General features: G+C 50.5%; 1 protein-coding gene across 1 annotated transcript in view; it reads left to right on the plus strand.

Annotated features, from left to right (window-relative positions):
• LOC138520570 (E3 ubiquitin-protein ligase TRIM39-like) overlaps positions 1-4,238 on the plus strand; it is a 186,851-nt gene extending 182,613 nt beyond the window's left edge. Inside the window, exons 8-9 of the mRNA XM_069632908.1 lie at positions 4,101-4,121; positions 4,224-4,238. Of these exons, the coding sequence (XP_069489009.1) occupies positions 4,101-4,121; positions 4,224-4,238 (36 nt within the window). The remainder of the gene's footprint in view (positions 1-4,100; positions 4,122-4,223) is intronic.
• The last annotated feature ends 12,516 nt before the right edge of the window (positions 4,239-16,754 follow it).

The following is a 16,754-nucleotide window of genomic DNA, read 5'->3' on the forward strand; positions in this document are numbered from 1 at the left end:
TGCAGTGGAAACTGAACGGTTCTGCAGGAACGGCTGCAAGGGCTGTTGTCGTCCTATACCATGTGTTGGAGGTCGTAATGACGCATGTACATATGTTGATAGTGTACGGTTAGTGGTTTTGCTTCCCTGTGATTTTCATTGATAAGAGTTGGTTCAAGGCCTAATAAATAGTAGTGCATTTGTATACATTCTGCCTCACTTGAGTTATTAGAGTGCTCTGTGTGTGCTTAATTGAACCCATCACCACCCACACCCTCCCAAGTCTAAGCCTTACTGCCCAGTCACACTACCTTGATAGAGTTTGGCTAGACATTAGTGTCGTCCTGGTCACCAGAGTAGGGGGGCCTCTCAGAATCTATCCATAGGGCTGATTCTGAAGATCCATCTTTACCGCCTCAGTAGACAGCCTCAGTAGACCATGTTTCCTGATTAGAGAACCCCAAAAGGCCAATAAAGACATTATTTATATCCTGAGAGCGCTGCATCAGGGACCCCTTGGCCTCTGAATAGTAGGTCATACTGTACTCGTGACACAACAGTCTGGCCAACAATGTCTCAGGCATATCGGCTTCCCAGACTTCTGGACTTGGACCGGCTCAGACAATAATTTAGCCTCCCGGTCGGCTAGAGCCTGAAACTTAGCATTGACGCCTTTAGGGCTTGTGGTGTTGGGGTAATAGGGTACGTTTGTTCTAATGCACAAAGTTACTCTCCCAATGCAGTCAATTTCAATCGTTGGGATTTGAGAGATGCACAGGTAGGGGGTAATGCAATACCTCAGGGTCACTTTTAAATCCCCCCGAAGTATTGCTTGCAAGGACACTGAGCCAGTATTGCGTTCAAAATAGGAGGTCCTTTTATCGGTTTAGGACGAAATGACCGAAAATAAATGGTCGCATTGACCATAAGTTCTAAAAATGCTACCACCAAAGGTTCGAACACCAAAAGTTCTAATCTTTGGTGGTAGCATTGTAAAAAAAAGATGGGGGCTGAGGGGGTGTCCCCCGCATCGCCCCACTCACTATACTTCATGGTATAGTGAGCAGGTGTTGCGGGGGACACCCCCCAGCTTTCCGTTACAAAAAAAGAAAGAAAAGGACCCTGCAATGCCGGTTCCCGATCACGGAAGTGAAAGGGGACTGGCGCTGCAGGAACCCAGCGTGAAGATGCAGGTAAGTGGGGTTTGTTTATGTTGGGGGTGTGGGTGGGGGTGTGCTGAGGGTGTGGGTGGGGGGGGTTATGGGTGTGTTGTGTGTGCGTGAGAATGTATGTGTGTTCGCATGAGAAAGGTGCAAACTTTTGGTAGTTTGCACCTTTCTCATACGAACGATTTGCCCGCGGTACTTTCAGTCCTTTTATCAGATCTAGTGGCATGATATGCCTGATCCAATAAAGAGGCTACATTATCTGTGATCTTAATGCCCTTTTCCATGGTCCTTTATTGTGGGCTGAGAACGTTAAGCTCTGAGAAAGTGAGATCTGTGGGTGTGTGACCTCCCCTATGGGGTGCCGGGGAGGAAAAGCCGAAACATGACAATTGGACACACAGGGTGGTGGGGGTTGCAGTGGTGGGAGCTAGATGGGGGGGCATTAGGGGAAGAGCAGGGAGCGGGGGTGCATTGATGGGAGCTGGAGGGGAGGCGTTGGGGGAAGGGCAGGGAGTGGGGGTGCAGTGGTGGGAGCTGGAGGGGAGGCATTAGGGGAAGGGCAGGGAGTGGGGGTACAGTGGTGGGATTTGGGGGGAGGCATTAGGGGAAGGGCAGAGAGTGGTGGTGCAGTGGTGGGAGCTGGAGGGGAGGCATTAGGGGAAGGGCCGGGAGTGGGGGTGCAGTGGTGCGAGCTGGAGGGGAGGGATAAGGGGAAGGGCAGGGAGTGGGGGTGCAGGGGTGGGAGCTGGAGGGGAGACAGGGGAAGGGCAGGGAGTGGGGGTGCAGTGGTGTGAGCTGGAGGGGAGGCATTAGAGGAAGGGCAGGGAGTGGGGTGCAGTGGTGGGTGCTGGAGAGGAGGCATTGGGGGAAGGGCAGGGAGTGGGGGTGCACTGCTGGGAGCTGGAGGGGAGGCATTGGGCGAAGGGCAGGGAGTGGGGGTTGCAGTGGTGGGAGCTAGATGGGGGGGCATTAGGGGAAGAGCAGGGAGCGGGGGTGCATTGATGGGAGCTGGAGGGGAGGCGTTGGGGGAAGGGCAGGGAGTGGGGGTGCAGTGGTGGGAGCTGGAGGGGAGGCATTAGGGGAAGGGCAGGGAGTGGGGGTACAGTGGTGGGAGTTGGGGGGAGGCATTAGGGGAAGGGCAGGGAGTGGTGGTGCAGTGGTGGGAGCTGGAGGGGAGGCATTAGGGGAAGGGCCGGGAGTGGGGGTGCAGTGGTGGGAGCTGGGGGGGAGGCATTAGGGGAAGGGTAGGGAGTAGGGGTGCATAGTGGGAGCTGGAGGGGAGGCATTAGGGGAAGGGCAGGGAGTGGGAGGTGCATTGGTGGGAGCTGGAGGGGAGGCATTGGGGGCAGGGAGTGGGGGTGCAGTGGTGGGAGCTGGAGAGGAGGCATTGGGGAAGGGCAAGGAGTGGGGGTGCAGTGGTGGAAGCTAGAGGGGGCATTAGTGGAAAGGCAGGGAGTCGGGGTGCAGTGGCGGGAGCTAGGGGGTGGCATTAGGGGAAGGGCAGGGAGTGGGGGTGCAGTGGTGGGATCTGGAGGGGAGGCATTGGAAGGGCAGGGAGTGGGGGTGCAGTGGTGGGAGCTGGAGGGGAGGCATTAGGGGAAGGGCAGGGAGTGGGGTTGCAGTGGTGGGAGCTGGAGGGGAGGGATAAGGGGAAGGGCAGGGAGTGGGGGTGCAGGGGTGGGAGCTGGAGGGGAGACATTAGGGGAAGGGCAGTGAGTGGGGGTGCAGTGGTGTGAGCTGGAGGGGAGGCATTAGAGGAAGGGCAGGGAGTGTGGGTGCAGTGGTGGGTGCTGGAGAGGAGGCATTAGGGGAAGGGCAGGGAGTGGGGGTGCAGTGGTGGGAGGTGGAGGGGCGGCATTAGAGGAAGGGCAGGGAGTGGGGGTGCAGTGGTGGGAGGTGGAGGGGCGGCATTAGGGGAAGGGCAGGGAGTGGGGGTGCAGTGGTGGGAGGTGGAGGGGCGGCATTAGGGGAAGGGCAGGGAGTGGGGGTGCAGTGGTGGGAGGTGGAGGGGAGGCATTAGAGGAAGGGCAGGGAGTGGGGTGCAATGGTGGGAGCTGGAGGGGAGGGATAAGGGGAAGGGCAGGGAGTGGGGGTGCACGGGTGGGAGCTGGAGGGGAGACATTAGGGGAAGGGCAGGGAGTGGGGGTGCAGTGGTGTGAGCTGGAGGGGAGGCATTAGAGGAAGGGCAGGGAGTGGGGGTGCAGTGGTGGGTGCTGGAGAGGAGGCATTAGGGGAAGGGCAGAGAGTGGGGGTGCAGTGGTGGGAGGTAGAGGGCGGCATTAGGGGAAGGGCAGGGAGTGGGGGTGCAGTGGTGGGTGCTGGAGGGGAGGCATTAGGGGAAGGCCAGGGAGTGGGGGTGCAGTGGTGGGAGGTGGAGGGGAGGCATTAGGGGAAGGGCAGGGAGTGGGGGTGCAGTGGTGGGAGGTGGAGGGGCGGCATTAGGGGAAGGGCAGGGAGTGGGGGGTGCAGTGGTGGGAGGTGGAGGGGAGGCATTAGGGGAAGGGCAGGGAGTGGGGGTGGAGTGGTGGGAGGTGGAGGGGCGGCATTAGGGGAAGGGCAGGGAGTGGGGGGTGCAGTGGTGGGAGGTGGAGGGGCAGCATTAGGGGAAGGGCAGGGAGCGGGGGGTGCAGTGGTGGGAGCTGGAGGGGAGGCATTAGGGGAAGGGCAGGGAGTGGGGGGTGCAGTGGTGGGAGGTGGAGGGGAGGCTTAGGGGAAGGGCAGGGAGTGGGGGTGCAGTGGTGGGAGGTGATGGGGAGGCATTAGGGGAAGGACAGGGAGTGGGGGTGCAGTGGTGGGAGCTGGAGGGGAGGCATTAGGGGAAGGGCAGGGAGTGGGGGTGCAGTGGTGGGAGGTGGAGGGGAGGCATTAGGGGAAGGGCAGGGAGTGCTGGGTTATGTTTTACAGTAAAAACGTTTGGGATCTAATGCATCACTTGTTTTTCTTTTATTACAGAAACATTTCCTGCAGAAATGGGTAAGTTCCATTAATGGTAATAAATATATTATATTTAACATACTTCAATGTCTCGCTGCTTTGTCTGATTTCACAAACCCTTCATTTTCTTCTTACTTTCAGATTGGAGATACGTGAAATCCTGTGAACGTGAGTACTTGTGATTTACAAATCCCAAACTAACCCTCCATGAGTGCTCCTGGATCTCAGGAGTCACTGTCAGGTGAGGCAGCTTGAGTCCCCTGCAGTGACACTCGGTCATAGGAAAGCAACATGAGTCACAGAGAGTCACCAGTAGGTGAGGCAGCTTGAGTCCCCTGCAGTGACACTCGGTCATAGGAAAGGAACATGAGTCACAGAGAGTCACCAGTAGGTGAGGCGGCATGAGGCCCCTGCAGTGACACTCGGTCATAGGAAAGCAACATGAGTCACAGAGTCACCAGTAGGTGAGGCAGCTTGAGTCCCCTGCAGTGACACTCGGTCATAGGAAAGGAACATGAGTCACAGAGTCACCTTCCTGTTTGAGGTGCCTGAGCACCACCAAACTGCCGCGGTTGAACCACCGGAGCTGGTTTCAATCTCGGCTCCTGGGCTAGTGGGCTCAATCCAACCAAAGCACATGGTCCAGGATAATGCATTTTCCTACACTCCAGGCCTCTTGTTGCCCGCACACGTGAGCAGAATATCAGCCCACCCATTAGCCAAAACCTGCATTAGTGTCACCTAAAGTAGGGCTGCGAGGGCTCCCCATATACAGGAACTGCCCTGTTCAGCCTCAGGTTCCCCTATACCTGCATCCCCTATCCCACAATATATAAAGCCTCTTTTATTATAAGGATTTTTTTGCAGATGTTTATTCTACTGTCAACTTATTTTTGAAGTCCCACGTCTAAGTGCTTGCATCTTACTTTCACCAATAGAGTACATGTACTCACACAATGGGCCTCATTCCAAGTCCGGCGGTAACCGTGCTGGAAAAACCGGCAGGTTGCCGTCGGACCTGGAATGAATTACCGGCTCCAGACTTACCGGACTTACCGGGGCATTACACCCCGGCTGTCCTGTAATTCCGGAGCCGCCATTCCGTTACTCCCCATTCCCATGGATTCCCATAGGGCTCCATGGGAATGGGGAGTGTGGAAACACTGGCACCTGGCGGGAGTTACACCACCCACCTGAAGGACTCATAGTTTACCGGTCCGGAAACAACGGCCCAATATCTTCTTCCATTGATTTTATACTAATTGATTTGAAAAAGAACAAGCATTGGCAATGCCAACAGTTTGGGTTTTGAGTCAGCAAAGTCACTTGTGGTGTGAGTACCTGAGTGTCTAACAGCAGTGCTTGGCAAATGCCTAATACTTGTACACAAGCCAAAACTGCTGGCTTTGCCAATGTTTGTTTTTACCAGGACTTCAGTGAAGGACACAGATAGTGCTTATAAATCGAGTGGTTGAAAGGAGACCCTGTTCCGACATTTTGATTACACCAATAGAGCATTGGCAGCTGCAACATCTGTTTCTCAGCTGTGTGCCCACAATCTTTGGGAGCTGGCATAGGCTGGTGTAGGCAAGTGTGTTTTGGCAGCATTCTGGATGTGCTGCGGCTGAATGGGACAGAACTTCTACTGAGTAAGCAGTGATTAAAGGACCTAAAGACCCTGGGTTCCGTAATGGTGAGGCTCCATGAGGCTGAGAGGAATTTATAATTAAGGTCGATTTATTTTGTATAAATGTAGAATCCCTGGGCGTGAATTATTTAATTCCATGATCTGCAGCGGTTCGTTTAATGGGCTCTTTTCTAAGGCCATTTCACTGGGCGCGCGGCCGTGCTCAGCCTTCCCTCAGGGTAACCTATAGCTGCAGATTTGTCTGTGGGGACTGCGACTGTTCCCAAGTGCGAGGGTTCGTGCCCAACCTCGCACGCCCACTAGACAATTGCTGTTATTATCACACAAGGAAAAGCGGCCTGAAAGTATCGACCTCAGAAGGGTGAAAGACAGAGTCTGTCCGGCTGCCAGGATCCCGAACGTGCGACCGCAGGTTTATCAATCCTACACATTCGGTTTCGCACAGCACCTACCATGCACTCGGGGCACCAAAAAACTGCACCGTTTTAACAATTCAAGTGGGCAGCATTTCGTGCCATCGTTTTTAGTTCTTCTGTGCCATTACAGAACGGTTGCAGACTGCAGCCATATGCAAATTAAGCTTGGACCTATCCCAGAGCAGCGCATGTCACGTCCTATCGGCATGCAAACACACGTTACCCTACGCTTGCTGTCCTCTACCACTGTCTTTGTTGTCGCGTAACACTGACCTGCTCTGCAGTTAATTGGATGGTTTGTTGGTGTGGAGCCCGCCAGGCCCATTTCCAATGTGGCTACCTGGAAACCCAGACTTACAGCCCTATAGTTACCAGAAGCACCAGAAGGCAATGTGATGCAGAATGGAAAGCAAAGGCTTCCTTTAACATCCCAAACATATTGGTCCTCGCATCTGTTCCTTGCATTGAATTGCTCTTTAAAAAGGCCCTGGCAATGCCAACAGTGTTGGCACTTTTATAGGCAATAGTAGGCATTTGCCAGGCACTGCCATCATATGCTCAGACATTCACACCATTTGCCCGCTGTTGCAGTCTTATGATCTTGTAGTACCGTTATGGCAATCCCTGGCAAATGCCCATCCCATGCTTACACACACATCAAAACTGTTGGCCTTGCCAATGCTTGTCCACGAGCATGGAGGGGGAGTCGGGATCTCAAGGGTTGGGGAGGGCTCCTAAGGCTTGAAGTGAAGGTGCGGAAGTAAAGGGATTTGACAAAAAAGCAGGGTTTGGGCAAACATCTGGTGGCTGATTTGGGCCGAATCTAAAAGCTCTGCAAATAGTTTTTACACATAGCCGGCCAGGTAGCTCGACAAGTCAAGCTCATGCTGTTGTTAGATCAACCCCACGGATCTTTCTCCTTCAGAAACGGATGCCTGTGAAAAAAAGAAGGAACTCTTTAATGTGCCCATTCCCTGGGTCAGGGCTTGACCCCACCAAACTACCACCTCACAGTCAGTGGGTGTCGGCTGCCCACTCCAGACTGAATACGTTACTTTTAGACTCTTCTGTCACCAGCAAGGCACCGCACATTACCTAGATGTGTGCTCTTGTCCCTGGGAGGCACCAGGCATTACCTATATTTTTGTTTGTGGCACAGTGGTTGTACACCATAACAACTGACATAAAATCAATAATTGCTCCCATAGCCAAGCAGAGCTGCACGAGATAGCAGACCAGTGTGATGTGTGGTCTATTAGCTCAGAAACCACTATGTAATGTTTGTCATTGGTGTTTTAATACTGCCATGGGCACCGAGTTACGGTGAACTGTTACTTTCACCCAGGATGCTTATTTGCACCCTCACGCCCTCTACCCCACACTCTTGATCAGTTGAACTTGCGGGGAGGACATGAGAGAGCGCGTAAAGTTCGGACCTTGCCATAAAACGTTACCTTCCAGGAAAGCCTACAAACCCAGCCCTCCCATTGCAACCGACTTATCTGTCACTTCATGCGGTGGGGGCCATAAGCTCACTGGTATGTAGACCTTCTCGCCCCTCTCCTCATCCGGGAGCATGCACCACTTCCTCTGGCTTTTGATCAGAAAGGCCCGGGGCATGGTTGCGCTATGCAGAGCTCTGTGCTCCTTCGCGCGCCACCACTGGGAACGTTGATTTGGAGCCGGGCCCTTGATTTAATTACAGCCCGTGATGTATGGCAGCCTGCCTTAGCCACGTGAGTGACTTACTTGGGGTGGGCACACTGATGAGGAAAAGCTCAGATTACAGTGCCAGCCAGGACCAGCGACACCCAATGCGTTCTGCACCCTCCTCACTGGTGGCATACCCAGGCCCGATTCTGGGCCCGGGTGCCATTGACTTTGGGTGGGCGCTATTGGTCTGGAACTGTTACTGACGACCCCCCCTCCCGACATCACATGGCATCACACACACACACACTACTCACTTACCTTAGCTTGAGGCGAGTCTCTCTCTAGGCTCCCTCGAAAACCAAACGCTGTCGCGGAGGCCGACACCAGCCTGTTCAGTCTCAGTCAGCACGTGTCGCTGCCTGGCTGCTCCACTGCGCTCTGGACAAACGCAGGCTGCGCAGCAGTGCACTGCACTGGGGCAACCAAATGCTCAGGCACGCGGCACTCAGCGAGCAGAAGTACTTTTAGCCTGCAGTCTGCAGAACTTGTACTTTTGCACACTGACGGCTGCAGCCTGCAGAATTATTTCCACACGCTGCATGCAGCTGCAGACAGTGGCAGAGACGCAGTGCACTGTGCACAACACTTACATATTCTTCTGGGATAAATGCCATTATATACCCCCACTTAAAATTGAGGGGGGATTTGTCCCCCCCCTGTGCCTCCCACGTCCTACGCCCATGCTTGCCAGCCCCTTACATGTGAGGTGGTCAGCAAGGCTGTTGCTATGCCGTAAATCCTGACTTTGCAGGAGTGGCAGACTTGGTATATTGCTGCCACTCTCGGATTACATCAGAATCCATTTCTTCATGGAAAAGTGTCATTCTACTGAGACATGGCACTTCTCCATTTTAACATCCACCTCTGAATCAGGCCCAGAGACACATCACCTTTCCATTTTAACATGCACCTCTGAATCAGGCCCAGAGACACATCACCTTTCCATTTTAACATGCACCTATGAATCAGGCCCACTTCTGCAATGTAACTAGCAGGAAAGCGATGCTGCGGTTGATTAAGGCCTCTGCACTGCAAGTGGCTTGTGAATCTAATTCGAGATCAGTGATCAAGCAAACAGCCTTATTAATATTACCTGGATCCCAACTCACCCTTGGTTTATAGTAAGTTGCTGATGGGGTCACTATCATGAGCCGGCTCAGTGTAATTTATATAGGAGAAGAGGGGAAAGTGGTCACTTTCTGTTCTTGTTAAGACCTTCATATTTGGGTACATGTTGATGTTTACAAAGACATACTCGATAATTGATGCACTATTGTCAGTCACTCTGGTATATCACTCTGGCGATACACCTGGGCAAAGACCGTTTAGCATGATAAAGCCTCAGGAGTAAATCATAAATGTTGATGATTAATAGAGAAGTTGTATGGCCACACTTCGGGGCCCAATTAATAATAGCAGCAAGCACTGAGTTGCCTGAAGTGCTGATCTTGGTGATTTGGTAAGTATTATCAACACTAATGATCAATCGTCCTTTTGGTCGCCCTTGAGTCCCCTTGTAGCCATAGTTTGAATGGAATGGCGGCTGCCGATTTCCAAGTTATCCTGGAGCCAGGTTTCCTGTAATGCCAATACACAAAAATTGGGGAGATTATCTAATAAACCTTCAGGTTCAGTGAAGTGGGAGAAGCCTCAGGTGTTCCAGGACAAAATGGTAAAAGTGCAGCTAGGATCTACGTGGATTTTGTGGTTGTAGACTTGAAGGTAACCACTGCCAGCTGGTAGCAGCCGACCCTCTTTCTCTTCCAAGGGAGAGTGAACACCAACATGTCTTAACTCAAAAACATCAATGGCGACAGCAATAGCGTTTGTTTGTTTGTTTGTTTTATTCACTTATAATGCGCACCAGACCCGCAGGTAGCCGGGCGCAGCAGTACAGAAAATGCGAAGCTTAAGTTGCAGGGTGGGGTCATGGGATATATACACTGTACAAATACAAAATACAAAATATAGACTGCAAAATATCACAGGAAGGCAGCAGTTGCGATTTACATGCAGAATAAATACAAAATATGATCAAGACAGTCTATGTACAGGTACTGTATGGGCGCAAGCTCATTGGTCAGGTGGGCAAAGTGAGTGGGACCATAGGATCATAATGAAGTGTATATTCTAGGGTGGGGTGGGGGATAAGTGGGCGCCGATAGGCTATTCATTGGTAGTCCTTAGCAGATTGATGTAGTTAATTCTGAATTTAGGGAAGGGCTGTGCCTCGCGTAGAGGATTAGGCAATGAGTTCCATAATTGAGCTGCTTGCACCGAGAAGCTACTGCCCCCCGCCTTAGATAACCTGAATCTGGGAATGTTGAGGCTGTTGGCATTAGCAGTTCTGGCAGGGCGTAAATGATTTCTTTTAGTGAGTTTATTGCAGAGATAGCTTGGTGCTGCATTGTTCAGGGCTTTATGAACCAGGGATGCTACTTTAAGGTGGATTTTGTTTTGGGAGGACAACCAATTGTTTTGGCGCCTGATGTTTGAGATATGTGATCTTTTGGGTACACCAAGGGCGGCTCGTAAGGCATTGTTTTGAAGAATTTGGAGTCGGTGGGTGATGGATTTGTTTGCTCCGATGTAGAGGGCATTACAATAATCAAGCCTCGAAAGGATTAATGCTCTCGCTAAGATAAGGCAGTTGTTATCGGAGAGAAAATGCTTGCCTGCTCTAATGAGCTTGCATGTGTAGGCGGTGGCAGATGCCAATGACTTCACCTGCTTGTCAAAAGAGAGGGTGGCATCCAGATAGAAGCCAAGTGTCTTCACATCTTTGGAAACCTTGATAATGTTCCCGTCAATTTCAAATGAAGTATAGTCCTGACTGAGTTTCTTCATATTAGAATGTGTCCCTAGGATGAGCAACTCTGTTTTGTCATCGTTCAGGCATAGTCCGTGGGTTGCCATCCATGCCTGGACGATGATGTACACCCTATTCACCAAGGCCAAATCCTTGTTGTAGTCCCCGGAAAGTGGGAGGAGAATCTGGGTATCATCTGCATAGTTGGTGTAGGTGATACCAAGATGGTCCAGATCATCAAAAAGGGGCTTAGTGAATATGTTGTAGAGAGTCGGGGAGACGCATGAGCCCTGAGGGACTCCACATCGGATGGGGATTGGGTCCGCCGCTGCTGAAGGGGAGAACACCCTCATGGTCCTGTCACTAAGGAAGGATTCAATCCAAGATATGGCCTCCTTGGAGAAATGTGCGGCTGAGTCTAAATGGCTGCAAAGTACCCCATGGTCTACAAGGTCGAATGCCGCCGAGAGGTCCAGCAGCAAGAGGAGAGCCATTTTGCCTTTGTCTCTTATTTCATCTATTTGTGCCTTTAGGTCGATAAGGGCAGTCTCAGTACCATGTTGTGGGCGGAATCCTGATTGGCGCTCTCCTAAGAGTTTGTGTTGTTCCAGGAAACTTTGGATTTGATTGTAGGCGATCTTATCCAGAATTTTGAGCAGGAAGGGGACTGTTGTAATGGGGCGGTAGTTAGTGGGTATAAGGGGGTCTAATGTTTGCTTTTTGAGCAATGGTAGTACCCAGGATTGTTTTAGATTGGTGGGTACTGTGCCGGACGAGAATGAGGAGTTGACGAGTTTGGCAATAAACGGGGAGAGATCTCTAGCTGCGTCTTTTATAAGCTGGGCAGGGCAAGAATCGCCCTGGCAGTTAGACGGCTTAAGGGAGAGGATGACTTTCTCCACCTCAAGAATCGATGTTTTGGAAAACATGAACCGTGTGGCTGTGTCCTGGGTCTTTGGGGTAGTGACAAGGGCGTTGCCTTGTCAGCTGGGAGATAGTGTTGATTGATTAAGTTTGACCCCCATAGGTTGGATGTTGAGGAGTCTAGTTGAAAGCAAAGGAACAGGTCTACTAATTTTCAGTACTCCCCTATCTAGATTCAACATGGCTGAACCCAAGAGCATCAATGGTTACGGTAATAGCATTGTGTTATAATTAAAGATGATGCGTACAACAAGCACCGGTACGTTCATGGCACCCCATCCGGCAAACTAATGATCTCCAACTGAACACCAGCACGTCACACACGCACCACATTCCAAGATTCTATCACTTGAACCCACCAAGACCCAATACAACACCTCTCCCCCCGTAAAGGGCCAACAAACCCAATACACCACTTCTCCCCCGTAAAGGTCAGCAAACTTAAGACAACAATACAACACTTCTTCCCCCGTAACCTCACAGCGGAGAACATCAACCAACCTCACCACGAGACACTAACTAAACTCCATACTTGACACCTAACGTGTGGCCAACACGTAAAAGAGCAAATACGTCCGCAATCACCCGCAAGAACCCGTACCTCTAAGGCAACTATCAAATCTACCCTACTATACCGCAGTCCGACCAAAATTAACTTCAACGCGGACCCTTAATCTGGCACTCCACCTACACAGGCACACATGAACTCCACTACTAACCAACAACCAACTCACCAAACTTCCATAGACACCGCTATCCCTACCTTCCTACCAAAAGGAACAAAACACCATAAAACCCAACAAGGAACACCATAACAGGACCAAAAACCCTCAAGGTCTAAAAACAATAAAAACGAACATCCACCGGTCCCGAGCTGCCCCTCGGAACTAGGCCTGCCACACCTAACATCCCAACAATAGTGACAAAACTAACTTACCGAACCCCCAGTGCACGAACCTCCTTCCACCCCAAGCTGCCCCTCGAGGCCTCAAGCTTGCCACGCTTGAGCACAAACAAGCTCCAAACCTGAGCAACAAGCACAATAGCCCAAAATGGTCCCACGTTCCACAAACTCCTAGCAGAAAAACACCACTAGGCCAAACTAAACACCATAAAAGAGACAACCACATTCTCTATTACCCAGATACAACCCCCTACTTGATAAAACAACAACATCCGCTACCACCACCTACTACCTCCAGCTACCACGTGACCCCATGTCACAGTCTCCCGTAACCCAGCTCCTAACATGACCCCAAGTCACAGCCTCTAACATGACCCCAAGTCACAGCCTCTAACATGACCCCAAGGCACAGCCTCTAACGTGACCCCAAGTCACAGCCTCTAACGCTATGGCACCAAACCATTGCCAAAAAGGGCACGTTAACCCCTGCACAACGAGTTACCAACATTGTACCAACATTGCAACCCAGAACATTGATAACACCACACCCACAAGACAAAAATAACATGGGTTCACCTCCCCAAATCCAAGGGTCACGCAAAACAGGACCCGGCCGGTATCCTACCACGCCCCAAGGAACACAGCCTAACTACAACTCAACACCATGAGCCCTAAACACATACTATGCCACACGCACACACTCATGTGAATAATTAACAACTCAACATTGAACCGCCCGGCTTTCAATGCACCCGCTGTTATTTGTATGCACGACCTCACAACACGCATACAACCGTGCATACAAACACACATGGAACCACCATACAACTGTGCATACAAACACACATGCAACCACCAAGACACACACTGTGACCACAAATGGTTGCAATAAAATGTCCCAATTCTTGAAACAGGGAAAACACTGCAAAATCGCGCAGAAATTACTCCCGCTCCCCCCCCCCCCAAACCCTGAAGAGACTGTCGAGAGTCACACCATCTTGAGGAACAACAACCCACCCTCAAGTCCGTCCCACCTGCAAGGGAAAATAATGTAACACAACACATCATAAAACTTTAAAACATACATGGATGCTCCATCCCGGAACATTCCAAACACAGAAATTACATAATAAGAAGGGCCACAACATGAACACTCGTACTACACACACACTGCACAGGCCCGACGCTAACAATACATTACTAAGAGGCCAATTAGGTTGCCTCCCATAGGTTGGCTGTAGAGGGTCTAGTAGAAAGCAAAGGAACAGGTCTACTGGATTTCAGTACCCCCCTCTCTAGATTCAGGCCACACTTTCTAGATGGAGCTTTAACAATAGAACAGTCATGACCTGATTGCCCCAAAATCTGCATCATGTGACGTGATAAATCTAGTCCAGCGGGATTGTGAAAATAAACTATCGCGCTAGCATAGTACGAGTCTTCTAGGAGGTCAACAATCGCGATGTCCTCCGTTTGTGGACACCGCAGAGGAATGATGTCATGAACTAAATGGAAGAGGGTTGTTCGATTTAGATAATAGTTCCGACGACATAAAAAAGGCTCTGTACTTTGAGGGCCAAGCAGTCATCATCTGAACTAGAATGAGGTTGGTAGAGGCCGTTCTTCCCATTTACTGATTTAGCGACTCCATTTTCCTCATGGACGGATATTAGGAGGAGCCGTTAGGGTGCGTGTCCGAAGCAATGGCGTTAGATGTTATCCCATGAATGTGCTCTGGAAAAGGGTATCCCAAATCTTCCAGAATGTGGGAATCTTCGGGTAATGGTTGGCACTTAATAGTTTCTGTAGTCTGTATAAATGGGCCAGTGCTTTTAGGGTGAACAGGAGTTCCTGCCGATGTTGTCTTTATTTCTTGAGGCACCTCTAGTAGAAAGAGTATTGGACTCAGCAGCTGGAACCCTTTTGATGTAGTTTTGTTTTTTAGTAGCATGTTAAGCAGAGACTTTGGTCTTATTTCCTTCTAATGGTAGAGTGCCATATGAACCCTTATAATTGATCACAAGGGTAGTAACTCTGGAGCTGGAATTAATCAAGCCAGGCGTGTTGCTCAGGCTGGATTGCTGCTAAAATCAGCCTGTTTAGTATGAGCCTTTTTCTTGTGCGCCTTCTATTTGCTCTCTTTACCATTCTTTATTTATTTGTTAGCAGGTACATTAGTGATTGAGCCCTCCTTTGACTCATTGTTGTGGATGATCACACAGTTATCCAAGCTTAAGGACCAAGCGCAGTCGCCTCCCACATTGAACGATTGCAGGAGTCATTGACCATGAGCTTCTGTGGAATCCTCCTGCATTTACCAGGTGTAAATAGCAGGCAGAGTCCATAGGGCATCCATTGGTTTAATGCCAGCATGGAATTGTGTGCTGGTATTAAACCGTGTGCTGTTTTGGGCTGGAGCAAGGATATATGATGGTCAGTGTTCTTCTGTTCAGTGCCCCAGTCTCCTCAAAACAAAAAGCAAATCCCACACATTGGTAAAAAGACAGGATTTCATGTGTAATGCCTGTCTTAACACTTATTCCCCATGCAGGGTTTTGCAAAATGACCCGCTGTCTTTCTTCCATACTCTCTCTCACGCTTTCATTCTCTTTGTCATCTTTCCCTCGCTGCTTTTTCTTGATGTCCATATTCTCCCATCACTCGCTCTCATTTATCTGTCTCTAATCTCTGCTTGTTTCACCCAGTCTCTCATCTCTGCTTGTCTCTCCCGGTCTCTCTGTCTCTCATCTCTACTTGTTTCTTCCGGTAGCTGATTTCTGCTAATTTTTCCCAGTCTCTCATCTCTACTTGTTTCTCCCGGTTGCTCATCTCTGCTTGTTTCTCCCAGTCTCTCTGTCTCTCATCTCTGCTTGTTTCTCCCGGTTTGTCTGTCTCTCATCTCTGCTTGTTTCTCCGGGTCTCTCATCTCTGCTTTTTTCTCCCAGTCTCTCTGTCTCTCATCTCTGCTTGTTTCTCCCAGTCTCTCTGTCTCTCATTGCTGCTTGTAGCTTCCTGTCTCTCCTGTGCCTCTTCCTCTTGTTCCTCCTATTACTTTGTTTATCCTACCCGCCTCTCTTTCCATTTTGTCTGCTTCTTTCTCCCTGTGTCTGTCTCTCCTCTGCCTCTTCCCTGCCTCTCTCCTCTCTGGCTCCCCATCTCTCTTCTCTGCATTTTGCTCTTGGTCCCCCTTTTACTACCTCTCTCATAGATGCCTTTCTCTCCACTCTGCCTCGGTGTCTCCTCTCTGCCTCGTGCTCATGTGCCTTTCATCTCCCTCTCTTTCCTATCTGCCTCTCTCTCTCCACTCTGCCTGCTTCTTCCTGTCTGTCCTTGTTGCCTGCTTCTTTCTCTCTCTCTCTTCCACTCACTCTTTCTCTTCACATTTCCCTCACTCTCCCTGCTTATCTGTTTCTTTGTACTCTGTCTCCTGCTGTTTCTCTCATTCTTACCTCAGTGTATTTTGTTCTGTTTCTTCCTCTCCCCGTTCTTGTTTGTTTTTTGTTTTGTTTGTTTTATTTGCTTATATAGCACGCTGAACCCGAAGGTATCTGGGAGCTTTACTTGGGGTACATAGTTACAATTGTTATACAAGAAACAGCAAGAGATACAGTGCTGGTCTTTCTCCAGCATGGGGTCTGGCATGGATTCACATGCTCATGAATATTCCCCGTCGTCAGGCTGGGAATTCTCAGTAAAGAAAAAATCAGTTTCAGTTTCGTTTCTGAACTGTCTTTCTACTATTAACCAATCACTGGTCTCTGGGTCATACTGCCCCCAGCCAATGACTGCCCTCTACCTAAGCCCCTCCTCTGGCAGCCATCTTCAGATTTTTACTGCACGTTCATATGTTGGGAGTCCTCGTGCTGTAGCTCTCGAGCTTTTACTGCGTATTGCGTTTTTTCAAAGAGTTTGCTCTTATTTTTTCGGTCAATTCGAGCCTCAAGCTCCACCGATTCTTCTTCCGATCAACAGGGACCCGTTTCGGAAATGTCTACGCCCCTCAAGGGTGGATTTTCGTCGAATTACACTTCTTGGAGGATTCCAGAAGACCTTTGAGGCCTACCCCGATTCGGACATGGCCCAGGACAAAGGAGATTCGACGCCTACTGGATCCAAACTGTTTAGGAACTGCCCAGGATGTGGACTGCAGAACGTCTTTAAGGAGGACGAGCACTCCCGGTGCCTCTACTGCCTACACGCCGACAAGTCACACGCGGAGGAGGACTGTGCGTTCTGCAAGAACATTTCCGTCCGGACC

Source organism: Ambystoma mexicanum, chromosome 13, assembly GCF_040938575.1.
Source record: "Ambystoma mexicanum isolate Mex_15411 chromosome 13, UKY_AmexF1_1, whole genome shotgun sequence".
Taxonomy (NCBI): Eukaryota; Metazoa; Chordata; class Amphibia; order Caudata; family Ambystomatidae; genus Ambystoma; species Ambystoma mexicanum.